At 37.7% G+C, this 27,385-nt stretch overlaps 1 protein-coding gene and 1 pseudogene across 1 annotated transcript in view; one reads left to right on the top strand and one right to left on the bottom strand.

Annotated features, from left to right (window-relative positions):
* Positions 1 to 27,385, bottom strand: part of Xrn2 (5'-3' exoribonuclease 2) — a 68,384-nt gene that overhangs the window by 35,457 nt on the left and 5,542 nt on the right. The window contains exons 2-16 of the mRNA XM_055602600.1: positions 15,678 to 15,805; positions 15,484 to 15,595; positions 15,009 to 15,120; positions 13,819 to 13,877; positions 13,653 to 13,742; positions 12,833 to 12,905; positions 12,550 to 12,600; positions 11,964 to 12,121; positions 10,863 to 10,937; positions 10,644 to 10,777; positions 10,490 to 10,547; positions 10,299 to 10,406; positions 5,985 to 6,029; positions 4,305 to 4,436; positions 2,445 to 2,563 (exon numbers count right to left, since the gene is read on the bottom strand). Of these exons, the coding sequence (XP_055458575.1) occupies positions 2,445 to 2,563; positions 4,305 to 4,436; positions 5,985 to 6,029; positions 10,299 to 10,406; positions 10,490 to 10,547; positions 10,644 to 10,777; positions 10,863 to 10,937; positions 11,964 to 12,121; positions 12,550 to 12,600; positions 12,833 to 12,905; positions 13,653 to 13,742; positions 13,819 to 13,877; positions 15,009 to 15,120; positions 15,484 to 15,595; positions 15,678 to 15,805 (1,454 nt within the window). The remainder of the gene's footprint in view (positions 1 to 2,444; positions 2,564 to 4,304; positions 4,437 to 5,984; positions 6,030 to 10,298; positions 10,407 to 10,489; positions 10,548 to 10,643; positions 10,778 to 10,862; positions 10,938 to 11,963; positions 12,122 to 12,549; positions 12,601 to 12,832; positions 12,906 to 13,652; positions 13,743 to 13,818; positions 13,878 to 15,008; positions 15,121 to 15,483; positions 15,596 to 15,677; positions 15,806 to 27,385) is intronic.
* Positions 25,277 to 25,524, top strand: LOC129672944 (40S ribosomal protein S27-like; annotated as a pseudogene).

A 27,385-nucleotide genomic window follows, 5' to 3' on the forward strand; every position in this document is an offset into this window, starting at 1 on the left:
TTATTTTCAGCATTTATCAATTTAAAGGTGATTAAGCATCAGAAATGCAAATATTGATTCTGGTAAGGCCATATAAAACTGCATTTAAAAAAAAGACAGGATAACCATTTATTGAGTAAATACATGAAGCTTGTTTGTTCCAACCTTAATATTGCTTCTCATATTTCCTTTTAATTATGCAATAATTCTAAAACTATGTTCTAAAATTTTAAAATTGAAGATATTTTATATTTCAAAGATCTTAATATATTAAACCATATGAAAAAAAGGAAGTCATTTTTAAAATGGTAGTTACGTTAAATGTTTAAAAACAAAAACACATAAAACAATCCAGAGAGAGATTTTCTTTCTATCCTTGCTTGTCTTATCCCTCTTTTGACCAACAAGAGTTCTGATGTCTTACTAGGAGACAGAGATTTATTTACACATTGTCTCCCTTCATGTCCCTACTTTCCTTACTTACGTTCTGGTATAACCTATCATTAATGCACTTATTATCATTAACATTGAAAATATACAATCATATCTTAAACTTTATGTCTATGTTCCTGAATGTATGGCTGAGCACCACAGCCTGTCTCAAGACCATGGGCACTGAATCCCCTGGAACTAGAATTACAGATGGCCACTAGCTGCCATGAGTACTGGGAAGAAACCCAGGTCCTCTACAGGAGCAGCCCATGCTCTTAACCTCTATCTCTCAAGCCCACAATCCAATTTTTTAACCCCAAAATGTGTTTTGTTTTCAATTTTTATTTTCTAAAAGATTTAAGTATTTTATTCAAAAAACAAGAATAAACTGAAAAACACTTTTAAAAGAATCAAGACAGACCAAGAACATCAAGTCCTTCTTCATTAAGGAATTTTGCACAAGTACAAAACTTCAACAAAATAACTATAAAGAACATACTACCCTCCCAAACTATCTACCAAAACCAAAAGGATTCATAGAACTAGAAGAAATGGTCTCTACTGTTTTACATAAAAGTATAAATGAAACAAATGCCAAAAGCCTCAATCATTTCTTGATAGAGGCACCGTTCTACCTTGACTATCTCTAGCACAGTAATAAGCAATAAATTACTGAACAAATCAAGTTACCTGTTAAATCTATGTTTTTCATAATGGCCACACGATAAACAAAAAAGAATCTAGCTGGCTAAAATGTCACAGGCCTTTAATCCAGCATTTGGAGGCAGAAGCAGGAAGATCTCTATCAGTTCAAGACCAGCCTGGTCTACAAAGCAAGTTCCACACAAACCAAGATTAAACAGTGAGATCTTGACTTAAAAAGGGGGGGGGGGGCCAGGGGGTATTAGTGAGATAGCTCAGAGGCTAAGAACACTGGCTATTCTTCCTGAAGACCTAAGTTCAAATCCCAGCACCCAACAACCACCTGTAATTCCAATTTTAGGAGACCTGGCAACCTCTTCTGTGATCTCAAGGTACCAGGCACACACATACACACAATACACAGACATACATCCAGACTAAAACACATTTAAAAAATCAAATAAAAATGAATCCTTCTATGATGGAAACAAAGAGTGACAGAGGGGGCCAGAAACTACAGCTAAATTAAATAAATGTTCATCTCATGGCTAATCTCTGATTTGATGAGGATACTAGAAAAATAAAGCATTATCTGACATACACATCAAGTTCCCACACTCTACCTTCTATACAAGAAGCATGCCTTGCTAAACTTTGAAACACAGCATTTTCCTAAATTCTTAGTAAGCTACAATTTTTAAAATTGTTTTCCTTTGTACAGAAAGCTCAGGGTGATCTGGACTTAGGTATAAGATAGGCTAATAATGTCTTTATAGAATGATCCCAAGTCCAGTCTCTGAACCCATTAGAGAATCAAAGTTTCCCACTATAAAATTTAAGTATGCCATTAAAAGTAAAGTCCTGTCATGCAATAAAATTGTATATATGCAACTCTGCAGTTCTTAAAAAAAAAATAAAAATTTATATCTTAAAATTGATTTCTGCACATTTCATTTTGAGGAGGAACCTCTTCGGTTGAGAATACTAACGCAGACTTTTTTATTGTCCAAAAGTATCTGAATTTTCTAGGTTAAGCAACCTGAAAATTTAATCTCCAAACAGTAACATTCAGATCACATCATCAGAGCTAAACATTTGTGCCTAGCCAATCTAGCGCTTGGTCTCTGAGGGAAAGTGGCTTGGAAGACAGAAAGCTGCCTGCATACTAATCTAGATACTTGGGTTTAACAGCAATAGCTTACACATCTCCCTGGAATTAGTGACTATTCTAACGCTCCACATTAATTACTGCTGGATAAAAAGATCACAGGCAAGTATCTGATGGCATTGCTGCTCTAAGCTAAAATAGCATTAATTAGACCACATCTATTTCAGCAATTTGCCAACAAAGTGCTACCAAAAAAAAAAAAAAATACCCAAAAAGGCTTTACCTGACATTATCCTCTGGCTCTGGCTCACTGTCACTATCTTCTGCTTTTCTCTTAATTCCTCCTAGCGGAGATGGGGAGCCATCAGATGCAAAACTTGTATTGGGAGATATTGAAGGACTCTGCAAACAATTATGACATTACAGAAGGATTTCATTATTCATTTTACACAAAAAGGTATAGCCAAACATCCACCACTTACTTAGCAAGTTTCATGGTAACAGTTTTTAAAACTATTAAACAGAGAGAGCAAATACAGCTAGAAAAAAAAGAGACTAGCCTTTTCCCATTCCAGTCCCCTCCCCAAGAAACCAACAATGTACCAAGCTTCCTATGTTCAAACTCCAAAGAATTATTAGGACAAAACTTGTTTCAAAAGAAAAATAGTTTAACAGACATAAGAAAATTATTCAACTTAAATCTGATTTTCTTTGGTAGTTTTCTGGTATCATAAATTCACAATCATTCTCTACTATCAAACATCAGAGTTCTTAAAAAAAAAAACTCTGAAAGAAGGGAAAATCATGCGGTTACATGTATTATCTGTTAATACATAACAATCTCTCTCTCCCTCTCTCTCTCTCACACACACACTCACACACACTCACACTCACCAGAGAAAGCTCATGAGAGTGCAATCAAAAAGTAAGTAGTTAGCCATACCCAACCACCCTAGAAAGAATTTAATGAGACTCCATTTGAAAACTCTTAAATTATTTTACATGTATTATTTTAAAATTCAGTATATAAAATAGAAAAATGGAAATTTCTATTAGTATTGCTAAAACTTGGATGATACTTTGAATTATTAGTTTTTCCTTCATATCAAATTAAAAAAATACAACAGGATCCTAAATATTTTAACATTTAATTAAAAAATTTTTAAAAATATTTTGCAATTATAATTAAGATAAATAACCAAAACTGTCATAATAGAAAATACTTTCCTAATTATGCTTTCCTTCTGTTAATCATAGCAGATTAGCTATCTCAAGTAAACTGAATTACTTTAAAATTGAGAGCTCACAAGGCTCTCAAGGCTTTAATGATACTAAAACAAAACCTGAGCATGACGACAGTTCACACTATATACCAGGACAAGTTCAGCTATGCTACACACAGAACCATGTCTCTTTTGTTCTGAACAACGCATCTCCAAGGCTAGGAGGCAGCTCGGTGAGTGAAGCACTTGCACAGGCATGACCACCTGCGTTCAACCCACACACAACAGAAGGAAAAGGCCGGACACCCACCTTCAACCCCAGCACTCGGGAGCAGAGGCAGGTGGACTTGAGTTTGGTGCCAGCCTAGTCTACAGATTGAGTTCCAGGACAGCCAGAGCTGCACAGAGAAACCCTGTTTTAGAAAACGATATCCCTCACTGACTAAATCCTCAGAATCTGAGTGTATCTGTAAAGGTAAGAACCAAATGGCAAGCCCACATAACTGGACCCTAGGAGGAAAAAGGGAAAATAAAAGAGCGAAAGTCACCGTCCTCTCCAGCTGCAGCCATGAGACATTCAGGTGTCCCAGTCATGTGGCTAGCACCACCCACCACTTGGCACTTGAGGATAGAGACAAGCAGCCATAACCCATCTGTATTATGGCAACACTACAGCCTATCTCTTTATATCCACTTGTGTTGAGCAACTACCCCACATACTTTTCTTTTGCTTCATTTAGTGATTTTCACCTTGACAAAGGTAGATTTAATACAGTTCAAAGTGTCCCAAGACAAAGACATTGGGAAAAACCTGGAAAACAAAACCTTTAAGCGAAATGATAAAATCCATAGACACACAATCCCAAAAGGAACCTAATATTAACCACTCAACAGCACACAGAAGTCAGTAGGCCACTTACAGAGTTACTCTGCATCCTCATTTCATAGGCTGCTTGTCTTGGATTACTGGCTACTTGACAACCTGGTGAATTTCTTGAACCCAAGGCATGAGGTGTTAATATTCCACTAGGAGTAAAAGCCGGTTGATCTCTCTAACAAATATGGAAGTAAAATTATATTACAACACAGTTAGTGACAGGAAGCAAGGAGGATAATGGAACATTTCTCATTTTAGGTGCTTTACTACTAAACTCATTGAAAGTCACAAGGATTTCTACTAATATTACAGGGTTACTTACACCTTATAAGCAACAGCCTAAATAAATTAACAACTTTGCCCTAAAGTACACATAATAGTATACTTGTGCTAGCTAGTTTTTTGTCAACTTGACACAAAAGCTAGAGTCATGTGAAAAGAGAGAACCTCAATTGAGAAAATGCCTCTGTAGATCTCTGAAGATCCATCTGTAGGCAAGCCTGAAAGGCATTTTCTTAATTAGTGGTTGATGGTAGAGGGCCTAGCACATTATGGGTGATGCCATCCCTAGCTGGTGGTCCTACGTTCTGTAGGAAAGCAGGCTGAGCAAACCTTGAGGAAAAATACAATAAGCAGCACTCCTCAGGTCTCTGCATCAGCTTCTGCCTCCAGGTTCCTGGCCTCACTGCTTTTGTTATATGAACAGTGAGTGAAATGAACCTTTTTGTCCACAGGTTGCTTATGGTCATGGTATATCACCACAGCAATAGTAACCCAAGCTAAGATAGTACTCATGAACTCAAAAACAATGGTAAGCAACTTAACATTTCTCCCTTTCAGTTTCCAGATACCACTCTGTCCTTATAAAACATAATAAAGGTAATTCATTTGAAAATCCATCTGGTTAAAAACAAAAAAAAAGAAAAAGATAAAAAAGAAAAAGTAGTAAAGTGAAGTAACTATAAAATATTATGCAATTAAATATAGAATCAACATAACAGGGAGAAAGAAGCAGCACAATGAAGAGGAAAGGACTAAACCAACAAAGGAGGTCATGTGTATGTGGGGGAGTGGCAACGGCAGGAATGTAAGTACAAATGAAGGAAACACTCAACAGCACACACAGCGAGGGATAAGCTGGATGATTAGACCAAAGCCAAGGCAGAACTGAATTCTGAAGGGAACAAGGAGTTTGAGATTTCAGAGCCAAGAAACACAGTTCAGAACGTAATATTCTAAGAGGATTAACCTAACAATGATGAAGGAAGAGAAAGTGAGTACAGTAACTTCCAAGAAGATGCAAAGGGCCAACTGTTTTTATTACAAAAACTACCTAAGTTTCAGAAACAAGTCAAATACTCATGTGTTGTCCATCCATTAGGTAGAACCCCTGATTTTAACACTTAGGAAGGGCTTCTTTAAAAAATGAACTAGAGGCTATGGATGATGGCACAGAGTGACAGAGCCCTTGTACTCTGGAGACAGGGGCAGAAAGATCAAGAGCTCAAGGCCAACTTGGGCTAGAGAGACACATATATTCCCTATCTCAAACACTCACATAAACACAAACACGGGGGGGGAGGGGGAGTCCAGTATTCTTTTGCCAGTTCCAAGAGAGCTGACGGATACACGTTCTTGACTGAATAAGGAATAACTGCTGCAATGAATAGCATCCTCAAAAAAAAAGTTAAACTACAGCCAATCTCATGTGATTAAAACTCACCTTCATCCTCTTTCTTTTTTCTTTCTGTCGTCTTCTGAAACTGTCCTAAAAGTATAAAATCCACATATTCTGTCAAATAATTACACAAAAATGTCAGAGTTAAACATTAGCAGGAGTAATTCAGAAGACCATTGATCTGGGTACATGACTAAACTAGGCATCACACTATATATACACAGTCCTGTCATCACACTCTACATAGGCACAAAGATTGAATCCAGATACAAATGAACTCTACTTAAAAGTTTTAGGATCTTAAAAATACATTTCAGGAAAATATAAGAGTGATGGCAAAGCTCTTAGCTTTACCTTGAATAGAGTAAGCTTTTCAATATGGAGAAAATGCAAGTAAGAGAACAACAAATCCTAAGTTGTAAAATGTAATTGCCGTCTAAACCTCCACAAGAGCTGAGTAAAGACACTGAGCTACATTACTAAAGCCTAATCACTCCTAATTCTAGTATGAATGGCAAGTGGGATTCCACAAACACTAGCTCCTAGTTTCCAAAAAGAAATCAACAGGAAAAAAAGGAATTCAGATTTACTGTTTATTCTAGGCCAAGTTAATGTATTAGGTAGGGTTCTTTCTCTGTCCTCAAAGGATAGCCATGATTTCAACTCTCCAGAATTTGAGGCTGATATTGCTCCCCATTAACAATGGTTTATTCCACAGGTTTGCAAATCCATGCCCATGCCCATGCCCATGAAACAAGAGCTAAAATAAATTGGTCCTGGCTGCTGCTACAGCCTAAAATAGAAGCCAGCAGGCACCATACTAGTTACCCTCAGCACTTATATCTCTAAGTGCATCTTGCCAAGCACAATGTAAAACTTTAATGAGATCTGAAATTGGTGTTTTCTTGTCAACAGAGCATTTTTGTTGTTGATTTTCAAGAGTTCCCCTGTGTAGCCTGGGCTGTCCTGGAACTCAGAAATCTACTTGCCTCTGCTGGGATTACAAGTGTGCACCACCCACACCCAGCTCAGAAAATGGGTTTAACAAACATACCCAAGGATGAGTCTATGAAACCTCCAATGGTATAGAAACTGTTGGTTTCTTCTCTTTGATTTCTTTCTGTGGTTCTGAAAATCCAACTTAGGGCTTCTCACATGATGTCAGCATTCTATATACTTGGCTATATCCCTAGTTCTCAATAAGTTCTTTTCTTAATTTGTATCAGAGGGAGAAGGATGAGGGGTGTGTCTGATGTGTAGTATGTGTGTACATGTGCACACAAGCAGGTCAGAGAACAACTTCTAGGAGTCTGTTCTCTCCTAGAATGTGGGTTCCAGAAGTCAGATGCAGGCCACGGAGCTTGGCAGCAAGTGCTTTTACCCACTGAGCTATCTAGCTGGCTCCCTTACTGGTTTCACTAATAAAGCCTTTCCCCACTCTCTCGTCAAAGAAGTTTCTCTCTAGGCCATCTGCAGACTATGAAATCTGTCAGTCCTTTTCAGAGCTTCCTAGAGTCACACTCTTCACCTGGCTTTCCTCTCTTCTTGCTTCTTACCTTTGTTCAATGCTATTGTTCCTTTGGGCCAAATACCTGGACTTCTTCACTTCTCTCTCCCCAAGGGAATGAGCAACTGATCTCTTGGCTTTAAACACTATCCATATACTAACAACCAGGACCTCTCCCCCTTTCAAATCCCCATCTGGATATTCTGAACTAAATATGTCCAAAATGGAATTCTCACCTCTATCTCTAAAACCTTCCTTCACCATAACCTTTTTTTTGAGGAGCTGGTCCAAATGTTTTCTAAGTGCTTGGGAATACTCTTAGGGTTATTCTTGACACCTCATTTCTCTCTTACCAACTCCATTAGTCAGCCCCATTGGCACTACTTCCAAAACATGTTCAGAATCCCTCTTTGGCTTCATTTGCATGAACCTATGCCCTCCATAGTTAATCAAAACTAGGTAGGAGAAATGTCAGATCTTGTAAATTTTCTACCCAGAACCCTCCATTGATGTATAATAAAAGTTCTTAAAACAGCCTTAGTGGTTCCCAGATCTGACCCTCCATCACTTTTTGGAACTTCATACCAATACCCTCAGCTGCCTTGCCACCTCTGCTCCTGACACATACTGCCTGCTCCTTGCTGTTCAGTGCACATACAAGGCAGCTCCTGTTACAAGCCTTGGTACTGCTGTTCTCTGGGTTTTAAGTGCTTCCTTTAACTATCTACAAGACATACGCCTTCATATTATTCATGTCTTTACTCACACCCATCTGTCAGTAAGGCCTTCTTGCTGTGTTTTCTAGAACAGCAATCTTGCCATTACTACTTTGTCAGATACTGTCTCAGCTAGTTTTTACCTTAATGGCATTTAAAACTCTACCACATTACAAGGGTGAGCTGGCTACTGTGTTTGTTGTGCATATTCCCCTAAAGAATGAAAGCTTCCAGAGGGTAGAAAGTTTTGTCTAGTTTTTGTCTGCTGCCTTATCACTGGCAATCAACCCTGGCACATAGTGCTAGGCTCATAGTAAGGATTACCCACGCTCCTAAGACTTAACTGCTCCATTTTAGTAACTACTGACACATCCTTTTCTGAAGCCTTCTACTCTGCTGCCTGAAGAACATCTGGTTCTAGGGTTGGTAGTCACACATAAACAGAACAACACACTGCTGGTGTGAACCTTAGTGGTCTTTAATTTTTATGTGCTGTGAACACCTTTATAAATTTGCCAAAAGCCACAAACAAACATACTTTCTAGAAGTTTTATGCTGAAATTCTAATGTTTCCCCTGTTGTACAGTCATGGAGAAAAACAATATGACTTTGGGAATACCAAAGCTTAAAACAACTTCTCACATAGGTCAGCCAGAAACCATATTAAGTCTGAAACACGGAGATAGAAATCAAATCCCTTCCCCTTTAATGCTAAGTAATCATCGATATTTAATGCTATAGCACCTGCCAAAGCAATACATAAAGATTGCCCTTACAGGGGTTTTTATACTAAGCTGTAACATAGTACCAGTATTAATAAAAAAATATTTTATTAAGAATCAGTGTCAATAAAAAGAAAACACTGTAAATGTTAAAGATATAGTCAGCACACACACACACACACACACACTCACACACACATACCCACACCAATTCCAAAACAGCTGCTCCAGTAGATACTTGAAGAAAAGACTAAATACTGAAGAAAATGGGGGGGGGGGGGGCTACTTAGGCAATTCATAGTATTACATAAGAGAGGTCCAAAGTCCTAAAACTAAGAGTGCAGAATTGTGGTATACAAAGTTGAAGGAAACAGAAACAATATAATTATTACTTGCCCTTTGTTCAATACAGCATGTGTTCTTTTTATAAAATCAGCTTACAAAAGAATTTCTTTTGTAGACAATCACTCTACCACTAGGTTGCTGCCCCTCCAGCCGACCAGCTTCCTGAAGCTTTGCACCTCCATTAAAGCGTTAGGTGACTTGACTAAGTCATTCTAATCTGCAGCTTCTATTTGGGGATATCCTTCTACCTCTCTAGAACTGGCTCCTCATTATTATTAAAAAGTCAGTGTTTATCATGCTCTTGTGGGCCACTTTCACACAAACTCCCATAAAATTTCACATTCCCACTCATGCTCTCAAGTATCTCTTCTTCCCATCAATCAATGTTCTAAACTGTTTTCAAACCTTTCCCCATGTCAGACATCCTGTAGTCCCCATACTCATCTCCAAAGTGAACTTTAATTTGTATCTATCTCTCACCCCAATTTCCTATACCCACAGTATCTGCTATCTCAGTGAAAGTAATGAACAAACTCGGAATTGCCCAAGATAGAAACCTGGACTTCTCTACAAGCAATTGCGGGTTCTACATAATCAACTTCCAGGTGTTTTGTTTCTTTAGTTCCTTCATGTTTCAATTTACTTAGGAGCTATCACCCTCCACTGAGCCTACATTCTTCATTCATATTGCCCTAACTCGTGCCATCCAACTCAGATCCTACACCTGGACTCCTAGAATACAAACTCCTAAGCTTACCTTGTTTCTGTAATATAAACAGTTCCTATAAAACATGACAGCACTATCTCAGTGTTAACTTAGACTTCAAGTTTTTAGATTTATGCCCTAAAAAAGTTTAGGAAAAGGAAAACTGCAACACAACTCAAATAATGTAAAAAACACAATTCCACAAGCAAGCAGCACAACCTTTATAAAGTAACTAAGAACCAAGGTTTGGGGTTATATGAATGACAACACACTACAGTGATATTACAACACACGCAGACAGGTACAATGTACATCACAGCCTATGAGAAACAGGAACATTTTCAGCTACTGCAATGTATTTACCTCATCATCTTTTCTCTTTTTAAAAATGCTATCCTCAACTTCACCAACTGCTAACATGATCATCTGTACTCTTTGCAGATTGACATAACCACTTTCTGTAAGGTAACCCTGTAAGTGATAAAATACATGTAAAATGATCTTCTTAGAAAACCAAATATTTCTGTTTTTAAATTATTCAAGAATAAACTTACCCCAGTTTTGTGTACCACGTTTTTGTATATGTTAACCAAACGGTCAATTGCACCTTCCCTGCCACCAGGAGATAAACATTATTCATTAGGACCAGTGGGCTCTGTAAAGTCAAGAAGGCTAAGAGGGCCACTGGCACATCCCAGATAGACATACCTAATCTCTAATGACGGCAAATGAGGAAGGAAATCATTCCCCACAAAGAAGCACATGAACACCCAGTCATCAATGCTCCTCTCCACATCAAACGGGAATGGTAAGCTGGCCATGGTGAGTTCTCTTTCTAGATACTACAACCAAAAGACAATGCTCACATGAAAGCAATGAAATGAACATATTTTAGGAATGCCAGTTCCAATAACCATTGAAACATACCTCCCGAAGGACATTCAGACGAAGGAAGATAAACTCTCCTTCTGCACAAGGAAGACTATCTGCAAGTTCATCATGCTGTAAGAAAAGCCGTGGAGATCATGTCCAAACTAATCCTGCTATTTTTTTCCAGCCATTCAAATCTTGAGTTTTTCTAATGCAAGACCCATTTAATATGTAAGTACTGAAATTTAAAAAGTTCACCAGATCATTTTACGACAATCACATCTGGACCAGAAGTAAGCAATTATTTGGTATGAAGGGCCAGCCGTACATATTTTACTTTTGGGGTGACACATACAGATGAATATTCTTTCATGTTCTAAAATACTTTTAAACCCCTTTAAAAAAAAAAAATGGAGAGAAGCCTCAGTGGTTAAGAGCATTTGATGAACATTCAGTGAACCCAAATTCAGTTTCCAGCACCCACACCAAGAAGCTCACAACCTATAACTCCATAGGTCACTTTCATAGGTCAATGAAAGACTTGTCTGCCAACACAGCACTGTATCCAGCCAAAATTAGTATTTTGATAACTATTCTTCTGGTAACTTCTCTGTGAGCATTTGCACTCAGATACATGTATACTTCACGTATTCTATTGCTTGCATGAAATCATATAGTATACTATACTTTAATATTTTTCACCTTTTCCCTAAGCACCAAATTCTTAAGTAAAAACACAAGTAGAAGGGACTACAATCAACCACATAAGCTCAAACAAACAGAAAACAGGAAAAAAACAAGTATTATGATTAATATATCTGTAGTTTCTTGAAAAAACTAATCTTTCAAAATAGCTACCATTAACAATTCACATTCAATGAGCTTCAATAGCTAAAAACTTAATGTAACAAAAACATAAATTACATTGGAAAAACATAAAGTAGAAGGAATGAGTAGGTACAAGCTTGTGAATACAAGTTTATTTCACATTCTTTCAAAAGCTGCATTTCTGTGAGATCTTTTTATGAGGCAGTCTGAACAGACTTAGTGGTTAATGGCACATTTTAAAGTGGTTGAAATGGTACACTTTGTGGCAGTGTACATTTCCCATGATAACAGATTTTTCAAATAGAGAAATATCCATCTTAAAGCTCTTACCTTTCCCTTCTTTTCTCTTGGCAAACCTTCACAATCCTTGACCTCATGTCCAAACTGATTACAAAGAGCACATGGTTTGGGTTTGTTTGGTTTGAATTCTTCTCTGATTATGGTGAAGTTAGGTTCATGTGTAGCAAGGCCAAGCATAATGAGATCAGCTATCAACCAATAAGAAAACAACAAATGAATGGTACTTTGGAAGTGTCCTTTACCATAATCAAAGAACTACTAAACAATGACACAAGAAAAAGCCTACTGAACACAGAGCATAGGCACCGAAATCAAAAAGCTGTCCAGCCTAGCAGTACTTCTGTCTACAAAGTAGTTTAAAGACATGGACCTACAATAAACCACCACTCAGGAATTGTATGTGGGAAACCGCCAAATGTAAAGTCAATGAAATGTTTTCTAAAGTTTGACAAATGATCACTGACCAGGGTAAAATATCAAATCAACAGAAGTTCCTTCTAATCTTAAGCAAGACATCCAAGAATTATCAACCATCCCTGAAATACCCACCAGACAACAACCCACCAACATATTCTCGTGTAACCCAAGAATAGTAAATCCTCAAGAAGACACTTACCATCAGCTCCACACAAACAGTGATGCGTATTTGGGTCATGGTTAGGCTGGGCTAAAAAAAAAGGAGAGAAATACATATTAATAGAAAAATACCATATGCAACATAAGTACCACAACTTGCCATGTATTTTTCTAGCTAATGGCCTGTTCATTGTCAGGTAGCGGTGGAAATAATACCCAAAGTACCCCATGTGCTAGGTAAATATTCTACCATTAAGCTACATCCCCAGCCTGAGTTGTATTCATTAAAACAGACCATACAATCAAACACTTTTGAATTTTACCTCTTTGTCTTCTAATGTAATCCATGATTTTATGTTCTCCTTCACCAGGCGCGCTAGCATCAGATAATATAACCTATTAAAAAAGGTTTATATGTTTAGTTCACCTCCCCAGTTTCTACCAGAACAAGAAGAGCTGACTGACTTAAGAAAAAATGAGACAATTTCATTATTATGGTTTAGTAGACAAAACGATGTCTAAAGAAGGTGTGTGCTAAACACTAGCACTACACCACTGATAACAGCGTTACCACACAAAATGGGAAAGAACAAAATGACTACAGTCACATGGCATTAGTGCTACTGACCAGTTCCTAAGTTCTGACGTACTACCAAAGATACAGTACCAAATCATTCAAACCCCAAGAACAATCAATAAAAGATTTACAGAGGCTAATTACAGGGAAACACCTTAAGCTACAATCACAGAAAGGTTCACTCAAGTTTTACTTCTATCTTCCTGAAAAATATCCATTTGTAAATACAGTCCCACAACTTAAATCTGCTATATTCTGATATCTAATGACGCATCTACTTTCTAGTTAAAAACTTTATTCTTTTATGTGTATTTTTAAAAATTATGAATCCCATTTTTACAGCTTCACAGTGAGGTAAGAGACCAAAATTGGCATTAAGAGAAAATTCAGCTATATAAACTTGACCATGCAAGGTAGTCCATGTCCAATGATCTGGAAAGCTTCACTTTTCTCTGACAGTCAACTAGCATTTTATAGAGGAAAGGGATAAATATTATCAGCCATATCAAAGTACAGCCTCGAATGATCACTCTAATCTTTCTGAAGTACCAAAGTGTGAAACTTACTGTCAAATTTTTCCACCCAGGGTCATTATTTAAACGATCAGCTATGTAATAGCGAAGGCATTTAGCAAGATTGTCCATGAACTCAGTTCCCTAAAATGATAGAAAGAAAGAAATTAACCTATCATTTAAGAGTTAGCAATAGCTAGCAAAGCCTGAGACTACTTACTGGTGTAATACAGTTGCTGTCAAATCTTTCTTTTATTTCTTCTGGAGGAAGAAAGCCACCTAGACAAAAGAGGCAATGTTTTGTTTTCCCCATAAAAAGTGAAGTAAATTAATCAAAATTAAGGCAAAAAGGTAATAAAAAATTCAAATATGAAAAAAAGATGTTTTCATCTAAGAAAAAGATCACACCCTCTCTGAGAAGAAAAGAACATTCCTCCCTTTTCAATTTAAATTAAGCTTTAACACAGTGGCTCTCAACCTATCTTGCAGTGACCCTTTAATACATTTCCTCATGTTGTAGTGACCCCAACCATAAAATTATTCTCGTTGCTACCTCATAATTCGTAATTTTGCTGTTACGAATCGTAATGTAAATATCTGATATGCAGAATACCTCATCTGCAGACCTCTGAAAAAGGTCTTCTAACCCCCAAACGAGTCACAACCCACAGGTTCAGAACCACTTCTTTAACAAGATTGTCTTACAATACATAGCATATAAAAGATGCTACAACACAGAAACAAAAATCATGAGGTCCTTCCTCCATAATAGAACATAAGCATTGGTCAATAGTTTTAATTCTGACAATAGTTCTGAATAAATCACTGAAATATTTTATCATAAACAAGCTGTAAGAGTCTTAATTACAACCAGCTGTGGTGGTGTATGCCTTTAATCCCAGCACTCAAGAGGCAGAGGCAGGGAGATTTCTGAGTTTGAGGTCAGCCAGCCTGCAGAATGAGTTTCTGGCTACAGAGAAACCCTAAGGATTGGGGAAAATCTTAATTATAAGCCATAGCTAAAATAACTATATACTTATACACTTCACACCTCTAAACAAATTAAGATAGCATAGTAAAATTTAAAATGCAGGTCCATCACATCTTTTTCAACAGATGTAAAAAGCAATTTTATGACCCCTTTTGCCCTCCCCCCAAAAAGTCATGACTTTTCTGTCCATTATACTGCTGTGGGTAGCACACACAAACAAATAAACCTGATAAAACCAATCAAACGTCACACCATACACACTGAGTTGGGGGAACCAGTTCCAGTTGGCCTCAGCCTCCTTCTCCCACTTTCCTCTTCTCTGAGACTTAGCTGTAACCTAGTATGCACCAAGGAATTTTAAAGCATTGAGAACTGCAGAGAAAGGGAAAAGGTTTAACTTAAAGATACACTCTCCCTACCTTTGGCAAGTATTTCTTCTCTGACTCGCTGCTTCTCAACGGCTGCTTCCATTCCTTCTTTTGATGCTCTAAACCTCCTTGAACGCTGTTGGTTCATTTTGGCACGTGGTGCCTAAAAATGTGTATCTCATGTTTACATAATGCTATTCAAAATATTCACAACCAAATCTATACATTATTTTCAACATTCTCTTTTATCCCCATAGTAAATTCAAACTGCCTCTCCTCTCAACACCTTTGCATGTATCACCTAGTACTTTTAAGTAACTAAACTCGCTTACTGGTCTGTCATTCCAAAGTAAGTACTAAAAGACAATAGACAATATCAATGAATTACTTAAGTATGAGTCTTTTTTTTTTCTTTTTCTGAAAATAACCACAGTCAACATTTTTTACTATTCAGCAGACTTAACTTGAGATATTCAGAAAACAGCAAGAACAAAAATAGGGACTTGTAAATGATTTTAGTACTTACCACTCCATCTATTGCCATGTAGAGAAGTCTTCTTGGTCTTACAATATTGAAAAGTCTATCAATGTACTCAAAAATTGCAACCATCATTTCATCTTCATTTTTTGGTGCTGGTCTATAATGATAAGCAGACAATGTAATAGAATATAGTACTTCTTTTGTGATTGGTGCTATCAATGACAAAAATAGATACATACTTGTCTTCAGGATGAGTACAAGGATGAATGATTCCATTCATATCCAAATACAGATTATCAAACTCCACATCATTTGGATTAGGTTTACTGGCATCAACTGGAATCTTTACACCATTGCATTCTTTTGGCTATGAAGAAGTGATAAGTAATAGTTTGATTGTTCATATCTAAACAAAGTAACTACTAAGCACAATTTAAACCAATTTAATTTTAAAACTGGAAATAAAACACTTCAAGTGCAAATCAAATTAACCCTTAACCCATTAAAATGTGAACAGCTTCTAGTTCAAAAGTTGATTATGTGAGATCACTGAGGTATCCAAGTAAGGTAAAGGGAGTCATCTTCATCACTTCCCATATCATTCACATCAACAAGCTCTGTTGAACTTGCTTTTCTATTTCATCTCCTTCCATGCCATGAGCATGCTATCACATGATACCCAGAAAGTCACACCATCTCATTTCCAGTCCAGAGATGACTCAGTAAAACACAAAAGCATCTGTGCCTTGCCTACTTTCCCAATGATTCCCGTACTAAACGGCTAAACAACGAGCCTGACCTGCAACAGTATTACAGAGTCCCAGTTCATTTCTCAAAAGCTCCTACAGGCCAGGAATGGTAGCCAACACCTGAGCATAGATAGCACCCAGGAGCTGAAAAAAAGGAGTGTCCTGAGTTCAAGGCTAGATAGTTAGTTCCACAGTGATAAGAGTAGGACCCCATCTCAAAAGAACACCTAAAAACAAAACACAAACAAAAGTTCCAAGAAAACGCTGTCATCTCACTATTTCTCTCTATTACACCTTTTGGTTGAAAGTGTTCTTCCTCTACCAACACTCACTTCCTAAAATCTTAATAACTCTTTAGAGCCCAGATTCAAATCAAATGTCAATCACTTCACAGTATTTGTAACATATCATCCTAAAGATATGAACTGTTTCCTTCCTGAATTTCCTTAGAATTTTGCTTATCCTCTTATAACATAATCATAGTTTTCAGATTAATTTGTTATTTCTACCCAACTACACTGTGAATCTTCAAAAAGTAGGGCTGTACTCTCAAAGGTTCTCAATTATACTTTTATAATGACAGTGCTTTTTGCCTTTTTCTTCCAGAGCTTCAGCAAAAGATTAGCACAAGACCCAGTTTTTGTTTTACTAATAGTATGAATCCTTAAACACACACAAAGCAAGAGAGAAAAAAAAAACATAATTTAAAAGCCCATCATGTACATGCTAAGTCATGGGTAATCTTAAAACATTATGCTAAAGATAATAGTTACCAAAGACCACATTCTCTATGATTATATGGAAAAGTCTCTATAGAAATCTGTAGAAACAGAAGGCAGAAAATGGTTGTGTCAAGCTGAGGGTTCAGGAAAGGGTGGGAGAAACGAAAGTGACTACTGATGCGTATTCACTTCTAAAATTTCATAACAGCAATGACCACACAACTCGAATACACTAAAAACTACTGACACTACCAGGCACAACGGTGCCTGCCACTGGTCCCAGCATGTGGGAGGCAGAGACAGGTAGTGCTCTATCCATTTGAAGCCAGACTGGTCTTATGTAGTGAGTTTCAGGCCAGTCAAGACTACATAGCAAATAATCAAATAAACAAAAAAGTGGTATTTCAAGAATGTAAATTTCATAATATAGAATTTATACCTCAAGAAGAATGGGGAATTGTAGTGAAAGTTTTGGTTTCTTTAAAAACTCAGTTATGTTCTATAAACAGGGTTTTGTTTTAATTCCAAGCGTGAAATGTGGACTGCCTTAGTTTGTCCACCGCTGATAACTGCCAGCTGCAGTTAGTTTAATTCTGAGGACTCTCAGAGGGTATAAATACCAGAGCCCAGAGAGAGGAAGGAGGCTTCAAGGAGACTCCGAGGGGCGGGGGGCTCACGGAGACAGCTGGAGAAGCAAGAAGGCTGCTGCTGGATATCCAGATGACTGAGAGTGGTATGACCCCAAAGAACCCAATGACCCTAGCCAGGCAGAACTATGTCCCTTCTAATTTTCGTTCTCTGATACCTAGGGCTGGGGGTTGGAAGAGAAGTAGAGGCTTAAGGAACCCCAAGTAAAAAAGAGTTTAAAAGTAGCACCTACAGGGAATGAACATGATCAAAATAATTTTGTATGTATGACAATGTCACAGTGAAGCCTATTATCATGTGTACTTAATATGCAAATAAAAAGTTATTATCCCAATAAAGCTGTTTAAGAATAAAATTCAGAAGCTAAGTTAGGTGAGGAAAACCCTCATGAAGACTGTAGTATATCCATATACTGGCCTGCCACGCCAAGTAAGATCTAAAAAGTGAGCTGAGTAGTTATAAAAATACCACTAAACAAAAAATTTAAGAGGCAGAAAATACACATTAATTAGATATTGTTCAGGGCTGAATACACATTCATTAAACGCACAGAGACTAGCAAGGGAATGATGACAAACACTACTTCAGAAAAGTGGTTACCCAGAGGGAGAGAAGAGCATGAAAACAAGCTTCAATATATATTGTAAGTGAGGGTAAGGGATATGGAAGGAGAGAACTTTAGACAGTTCTACATAGATATATGCTGAATCAAGAGAGCTCAATTAGAGTTCCAGGACAGCCAGAGATACACATAAACACTCTGTCTCAAAAAAACAAACAATAAATATATGTATGTATACATATATATACATATATGTCTGAAATTTGAAATTGTTCTAAGTACAAACAGTAACTTTACCAAGGAAACCCATGAAGATGTATGAAAAATGTACAAACATGTAATAGTAAGGAAAGGAAAAAAGACGGAGCAGAAAAAAATATTCAACGAACAAATACTAAAATTATCCTCATTAAATATATTGCATCCTGTACAATAAAAGAAAATCCAGAGGTATCACCATTTCTGAGTTCAAGCTGTCCACAGAGCTATTGAAATAAAACCTACACAGTAATAGCATAAAAACAGGTTGATCAATGGAATCTAATGAAAGACCCACAAGTAAATCCACACTCCTGTGGACACCTGGTTTTTTATAAAGAAGCTAGAATTATTATAATGGAAAAAAAGAGAGCATCTTCAATAAATGGTGCTGGTCTAGCTGGATGTTCGCATGTAGAAGAATTCATACAGATCTTTATCTAACACCCTGCACAAAACTAAAGTACAAGTGGATCAAAGACGTCAACATAAAACCACACACACTGAACCTGAAAGAGGAGAATGTGGAGAACAGCCTTGAACACACTGGTACAGAAGACAACTTTCTGAACAGAACACCAGCAGCTCAGGCACTAAGATCAACAATAAATGGGACCTCATGAAACTGAGAAGCTTCTGTAAGGCAAAGGTCACCATCAATATGACAAAACAATAGCCTATAGAATGGGACAATGTTTTCACCAATTTCACATCTGACAGAGGGCTAATATATAAAGAACTCAAGAAACTAGATATCAACAAACCAAATAATCCAATTAAAAAATGGGGTACAGATCTAAACAGAGAATTCTCAACAGAGAAATCTCAAACAGCTAAGTACTTAAAGAAATGTTCAACATCCTTAGCCATCAGGGAAATGCTAATGAAAATGACTCTGAGATTCCACCTCACAGCCATCAGAATGGCTAAGGTCAAAAACACAAGTGACAGCTTATGCTGACAAAGATATGAAGCAAGAGGAACATTCCTCCATTGCTGGTGGGAGTGCAAACTTATACAACCACTTTGGAAATCAATATGGCAGTTTCTCAGAAAATTGGAAAATGATCTACCTCAAGACACAGCTGTACCACAAGGACGCTTGTTCAACCATGTTCATTGCAACTTTATTCATAACAGCCGGAAACTGGAAACAACTGAGATGTCCCTCAACCCAAGGACGGATAAAGAAAATGCGGTACATTTACACAATGTGGGAAGGATGGAGGGAGAGAGAACTGCAATATGAGGGTGGGGGCTGGGGGAACCTAGTGCAATGGAAACTCCCTGGAAATCTACCAGAGTGATCCTAGAGAAGTCTCCTAGTAATGGGGATACGAAGCCGGGACCAGACATCTTCTATGACCAGGTAAGGCTCCCAGCAGTGAAACTGGGACACTCAACCTAGCCACGAGCCCTTCAGCCTCCACACCACCCTGACTGCAAGATGTGCTGGAGCAATGGCGGCAGTGGCACCGAACTTGTGCAAACCCATGACCAACCTGGGGATCACGCCATGAGGGAATCCCTGCCTGACACTACTACCTGTATGGCCAGGACCCAGAGGCAGGACAGCCCAGAGACCCTGTATAGAACCAAACATGACTAGCCAAACTTAAAAAATGAAATTAAATGATTCCTAATGATATTCTGTTACACTCATAGATTGGTGCCTAGCCCAACTATCATCAAAGGGGTGTCATCCAGCAACTGATGGAAGCACATGTATAGACCCAAAACCAAACTCTAGGTGGAGCCAGGGCAACCCCTCAGAAGGGGGAATGAAGGACTGTAGGAGTCAGAGGGCTCAAGGACACCATGAGAACACAGCTCAAGAGTCAACTAAGCAGGGTTCACATGGCTCACAAAGACTGAAGTGGCAATCACGGTCCCCATGTGGCTCTGAGATAGGTCCTCTGCATATACATTATGGTTGTGTGGCTTGGTGTTCTTTTGTGAGGGGGGAAAAGTAGGAATTACTCAGATTTGATTTTTAGCACTTACATGGCAGCGAACCTGATGCCTTCTTCTGAACTCCAAAGGGTACCACATGCATACATAGAGTAAAACACTCACATAATATACTAAATCTAAAAATTTAAATAAACAAATAGTAAATGCTTAGTAACTTTCAACACCTTACTTCTCAGGGAAGAAGGATAATATAGAAACAAAAAGTGTTAAGCAAAGAAAACTTTTATCTAGGAATTGAGGAAAGTTATCATTAAATAATGAAGACTAAGGTCAGCAAGATGGCTCAGAAGGGACAGGCCATGCTGCCAAGCCTAATGACTTGAGTTCAACCTCTGGAACCCACATGGTAGAAGAAACTGACCACCAAATGCACACCATGGCATATATTCATAGCCCCAAGTAAATAAAATAAATGTAATTTTAAAACATTTAGGCCAGTGAGATGGCTCAGAGGGTGAGGAACTCCCTGAGCAATCCTGGCTACTTGAATTCACTCCCCGGAAACCATATAAAGGTAGACAAAGACCCAACTCTGAAAAATGGTCCTCTGACCACCATGTAAATGCCACGGCACACAGTCGCCATATTATGCTACACACACATAATAAACTTTTAAAATGAAGCTGAAATAAAGACCTCTCCGTGAAGAAAAACAGAATTTATAAGAAAGCAAACTTGACTTCCTAAAAAGATGAATATTTTTCAGACTGAAAGGAAGTGACTTCAGAAAGAGAACTTTTAAAAAGCATGAAAAGATAGTGAGTAAAAAGAAAAATCACTAAAGAAGTTAGAAAGAAACATTAGAAAACGTTCATTTTGGGGCTGGAGGGATGGCTCAGAGGTTAAGAGCACTGGCTGTTCTTCCTAAAGGTCCTGAGTTCAATTCCCAGCAACCACCTGGTGGCTCATAACCATCTATAATGTGATCTGGTGCCCTCTTCTGGCATGCAGGCAGCAGAACACTATAAAAATAATCAATCTAAAATTAAAAAAAATAATAATAAAAAATCATCATTCAGTACAAAGAAAGTAAAGAACACAGGAAGAAAAACTACATGAAACACAGGAAAGAAAAGGTCAAATGGCAGACACAAGTCCAAATACACTGGCAATTATTAAGTACAACAAAGAAAGCCAGTTATATCTTATCTATAAGAAATACACACAGAGTAGAAGCTAACAGATAGGAAAAAAGAACCAGGCAAACAACCCACATAAGAAAGCTGCAGTGCATGTACCACGCATGTACACGTGCCTGCTTGTTGGTTTGTGCACCACATGCATGCAGCTATCCTTGCAGGCCAAAAGAAGGCCCTGGCTCCCAGGCTCCCATGGAACTGGAGTTTAGTTATGAGCTGCCCAAGGTAGGTGCTGGAAACTGAACATGGAGCCTCTATAAGAGCAGCAAACTACTGAACTATCTCTTCAACCCCCAAAACACTTTTAATTACATTTATTTGTCTGGGCCCATGTAAAGGTAAAAGAACAACCTGCTAGAATCCTTTCTCTCCACCATATGGTTTGCAGAGCTCAAACTCACGTTGCTGGGCTTTCTGAAAAAAAAGCATATGCATTTACCTATTAAGCATCACACCAGCTCTCAAAATAAAACTGTAAAACAAAGAATGTTAATAAAAGAAACATCCTCTAGCTTGGTGGTGGTAGTGGTGGTGGATTCCTTTAATCCCAGAATTTGGGAGGCAGAGGCAGGGGGATCTCCAATTTCAAGCCCAGCCTTTACAGAGTGAGTTCCAAAACAGCCAGGGCTATAAAGATACCCTGTCTTGAAAAACCAAAACCAAACAAACACCTACAACAAAAACAAAGAACATTCTCATCTAGCCTCTTTGGGCACCAAGTATGAACATCATGCACATGCACAGATACAGGCAAACACTGATGCACATAAAATAAAATATACCTTAAAAATATCTCAACCCGGGCTTGGTGGCCCATGTCTGTAATCCCAGCACTCAGGGAGGCAGAGGCAGGCAGATCTCAAGGCATGCCTGATCTACAAGGCAAGTCCAGGATAGCCAAGGCTACACACAGAAACTCTATCTCAAGAAACAAAACAAAAAATGTCAAATCAAACCAGGAATCATGGCAAAAATCTCTATTACAGCACTCACGCAACTGAAACAGGATCCTGATTTGAGGTTTGTTTTGTTTACAGGGCGAAATATGCCATAGCAGTAGTAGTAACAGTAGAAAAATCTTAGTAACCTAACCCTTTCTCCATTTCAAGAAAAGGAATAAATCAAGCCTAAAGCAAACAAAAAGAATGCAAAATTAGAGTAGAAAATAAAGAGCAGAGCCAGGTGTGGTAGCTCACATCTTTAATACCAGCAAATGCAAAAGCAGAAAAAAGAGAGAGAGAAAGAAAGAAAGAAAATAGAGAACAAGGAGAAAAAAAGTCAGTGAAGCTAAAAACTAATCCTTAGAAAAGATCAATGAAACTGACCAGCCCTTTAACTTGAGCAAGAAAAAGACTGAGATTACTAGAATGACAAAAACTTACTTTATTGCCAAATTTATAAACAAAAATAGTTATAAAATTACTATGAATAAACATATACCAACAAATTAGAACAAATGAACATATCAGTACAAAGATATAAATACAAAAAACTATTCAAGAGACAAATCAAAACAAACCAATAATAAGTAAAGAAACTGAATCAGTAATCAAAAAAGACCAGAAAAAATGGGAGCTAAACCAACAATGACGAATTCTACCGAGTATGCAAAAATATATAACAGCTACTCATCAACCCTTTCCAACACTTCCTAATTCATTACACAAAGCGAGTATATGTTAACATCAAATCAAGACAAAGCATACAATAACAAGAAAAATGCTACATATGAGCACCGCAGGGGAATATCAATGCAAATATCCTCAACAAAATACTAGCAAATGAAGCCAGCAAAACATACACCCATGCACGTGTGCACACACACACACACACAAAGACAGAGAGAGAGAGAGAGAGAGAGAGAGAGAGAAAGAGAGAGAGAGAGAGAGAGAACAACAGGACCAAGTGAAATTTAGCCCAAGAATGCAAATTCAATTTAACCTTCAAAAATCAATTCAGTTTATCATACTAATACCAAAGCCAACCTAGGCTACATAATAAGAGAGGCCCCCATCTCAAAAAATAAAATACAAGTGAGCCACTAAGACACTGCAAGAATGCTACAAGTATTTTTTGTAAATATATATGTAAAAAGAAAACTTTACTGAACTGAATCCAACAAAAATTAAAACAAAAACAAAAAAATTCCAATACAACATGATCTCTGGGGTCTTTCAAGAAATGGAAGGTTTAACACACTAAAAAAAAATAAAAATCAACAAACGAAGACTAAAACTTTTTTAGGAAAACTTGAAAAGAGTCCAAATGACCTTGGCAAAACTTAACTTTAACAACAAAAAGCAGAAATTCAAAAGAAAAAGCTTACTAAACCCATCACTGAAATTTAAAAATCTAAGGGGCTGGAGAGAAGGCTTAGTAAGTAAGGCCACTGGGCTCCCTCAGAGCACCCACATGGGGTTCTCCACTATGTAACTCCAGTTCCAGGGGTTCCGACTCCCTCTTCTGGTGTCTACAGGTACTGCACACCCATGGTGCACAGACATGTAAGCAAAACATAAAATTAAAATGACAAGTTTTTAAAAGATATTCTTCAAGACAGTAATCTGAAAATTAACAAAGTATGTAGAAACATTTATCAACCTGGACTTCTATCTAGAATATCTAAATAAAACTGAACATAATCTTAATTCATATATGGTCAAAAAAATTGGAACAGACCTCTTGCCTAAGAAGATACATAAAGCTTGATAAAGTGCTCTACTATCATTTGTTACCAGAAACCACACTCAAATAACATTATTCAAATATCTAGAGTCTCTAAACCTCAAAACACTAACCATTGGTAATGAAGGGAAGCACCTAAGAACTCTCATGTACTGCTGAAGTCAAAATGACCCACCCTTATTTGAAACCATAGGCTTGGAGAACTGATCTTATTGCTAAACCCTGAGCCTACAACATAATCTCATCATTTCACTCTAGATTTCTACACATAAATAGAAGTATATGTGTCCATGACACAAGATGTAGACATGATCCTCGGTTTTCTCTAACAGTCTTCCTCGCTAAGAATGAAAAACCTCAGCCGTAACAATACGCTACCAATCTTGAAAGGATTACCCAGACTGGCTGATCCTATGCTTGCTGCAGCAGCAGGCACTCAAAGTCAAACAGGTTGGATTACACAACCACAGCAAAAGAATGACTACTGATCTCAACCAAATTAGCCAAAAGAGAGAAGATTCAAATTGATAAAGCTAGAAACAAACAAACAAACAAACAGAGGACATCACAATAGATACTAATGAAATTCAGAGGTCCATGAGAGACTACTTTGAAAACTCTATTCCAATAAACTGGAAAACCTAGAAATATAAAAATTCCTAGACATATATGATCTACCAAATTTAAAATTTATGTTTAAATAGAACTATAATGCACAGTGAAAGTGAAGCAGTAATAGAATCTCCTGATAAAAGGAAAAGCCAGGCCAGGGCAGATTCCACTGTTAAAATTCTACCAGATCTTTAAATAAGAAATGACACCAGTGTTCCTCAAACTGTTCACAAAACAGAAAGACAAGGCGGACACAGTGGTGCAGTCTTTAATGCCAGCACTTGGGAGGCAGAGGCAAGCAGTGATTATCTGTGAGTTTGAAGCCAGCCTGGTCTACAAAGTGAGTCCAGGACAGCCAAGGCTACACAGGGAAACCCTGTCTTGCAAAACCAAAACTTTTTAAAAATAATAAAAATTTTAAAAACAACAACCTCATTCTCAAAAAACATTATCAATTGTCCAGTGGTGACAACTTCCCTACAAGAGAACATGCCTCTCATAAAGGCTCTCTCTCCTTCATCCCTCCACAGAGAAAAGAGGAAACACAAGAAAAAGGGCCTGGTGCAGAGCCCCAATTCCTACTTTATGGATGTGAAATGCTCAGGATGCTTTAAAATCAGCATGGTCTTTAGCCATGCACAGTCTTGTGTGTTGGCTGATCCACTGTTCCCTGTCAGTCTACAGGCAAAAAAGCAAGGCTGACAGAAGGCTACTCCTTCAGAAGAAAGCAGCACTGAAAGCACCTGATTCAAGCTGAGTGGGAACCATCCCAATAAACACATTTTGGGATAAAATACAAAACAAAACAACAACACATTATCACTCTGATGATACCACAAGGGAATATGAACACAACAACAAAATTACAGATAGATCATTTCTCCCTGTGAACAGACACAAAATTCTCATTAAAACACTTTCAAACTAAATTCAACAACACATTAAAAACTCTTATAATTAAGTGTTTCAATTCCAGGCACACGGAGATTATTCAATATACACAAATCTAATACAGAAATCTAATATAGAAATCTAATACACTACATAAATAGAACAAAGGGGGAAAAATCACATGATCTCAGATACAGAAAAGACTCCAACAAAGTTCAACACTCCTTTATGATAAATCCCACAAGATATTAGGAATAGAAAGAGCATACCTCAACATAATGGAATGTCATGTATGAGCAACACAGCCAATAGTAAACTGGGGTTGGGCATTTTCTCTAAAAACAGGAATGTGACAAGAATGTCTACTCTCCTCACTCTTATCCACAATATAGCACTGAAACTCTTAGTTGGAGTAAAAAGGCAAGAGAAAGAGAAACTTGATATAAATAGGAAAGAAGTAAATTATTCCTATTTGCAGACTGGATGTTTTGTACTTAAAATATTCTAGGGATAGGTTAATTGAGATGGCTCAGTGGATAAAAGCTATTGCCATGGCATACATAAACAAATAATTTTAAGAATACTCTGTTGGTATAATGTTCTTTTGAAATGTTCATTCAAATGCTGATTTCTCTCCCCGACTCTCTGGTTCCAATCCGGACATTGCATTGTGATACTTATTCTCAACTTTGTGTAAACATGCCAAAATAAAGCAACTAGCCACAATGTTGAGCAATAGAAAGTAAGCAGGAAGCGAGGGAGGAGCCAGAGGACAGGAAGGTGAGAGGCAGAGGAGGAGGAGAGAGGGGCAGAGGAGAGCTGGAAGACAAGAGACAGGAGGAAAGGTCTTGGAATGACATGGAGAGATGGACTGGACCTAATATATCATTAAAAGCAAGTATAATGTGGGAAATCTAATTGTTAAGAAACTATGAGGGCTTGCAGGTTTAGGATGGTGTAACTATTGCCCAGCATTGTACTCTAGGTTAATTAAATAAATCCCAGTGTCTGTGTGGTGATTTGGGTATAGAGCTGTTCAGGATTAACAGCAGCTTTACCAGAAGATATATCAATAGTAAATATTAATAGCCACCTACAACAATACCCTAAAGACCCTACCGTTTGGAAGCTGTTCAAATAATATGTGAGCTATTGAAGGCTTGATGAATGGTTTGTCTTTACACATGAGAAGATTGATTCTTGGCCTACTCTTGTTGCCTGAGAAAGTACAGAGTGAAACACTCCACAGACTTTAAGATGCGACATAAGGAAATGCAACAGGAAAGTTGGTTAATTTTCTGTACACAGTTCTGCATTTTTTCATCTTGGCTTTGACTTTACTTACTGTATTAAGTGTACTCCTACAAAAAGCTTATGTAAGGGCTGTTGGGTATAAAGAGATGACTGGAAAAATAAACTTGTCTCAGCATTTGCCGAGAACCTCCCAATCTCTGTCTCTTGTTTTTCTTTTCTCTTGTCTTGTCTTGTCTCAATCCTCACTCCCTCCCCTAGGTGCACCTAACCTGATTGAACAGGCTCAGTCGCTCTACCAACTCTTAGAGCTAATAAACATTTTCAGTGAAGTAGCATGATATTTTTAAAAAAAAAAAAAATCAACATTAAAATAAAATCAGTAAAAGGACCAACAAGACAGCTCATGGGGTAAAGATAACTATAACAAGCCTGATGAACTGAGTTTGAACCCCA

Source organism: Psammomys obesus, unplaced genomic scaffold (genome assembly GCF_907164565.1).
Source record: "Psammomys obesus unplaced genomic scaffold, mPsaObe1.curated_primary_1811, whole genome shotgun sequence".
Classification (NCBI taxonomy): Eukaryota; Metazoa; Chordata; class Mammalia; order Rodentia; family Muridae; genus Psammomys; species Psammomys obesus.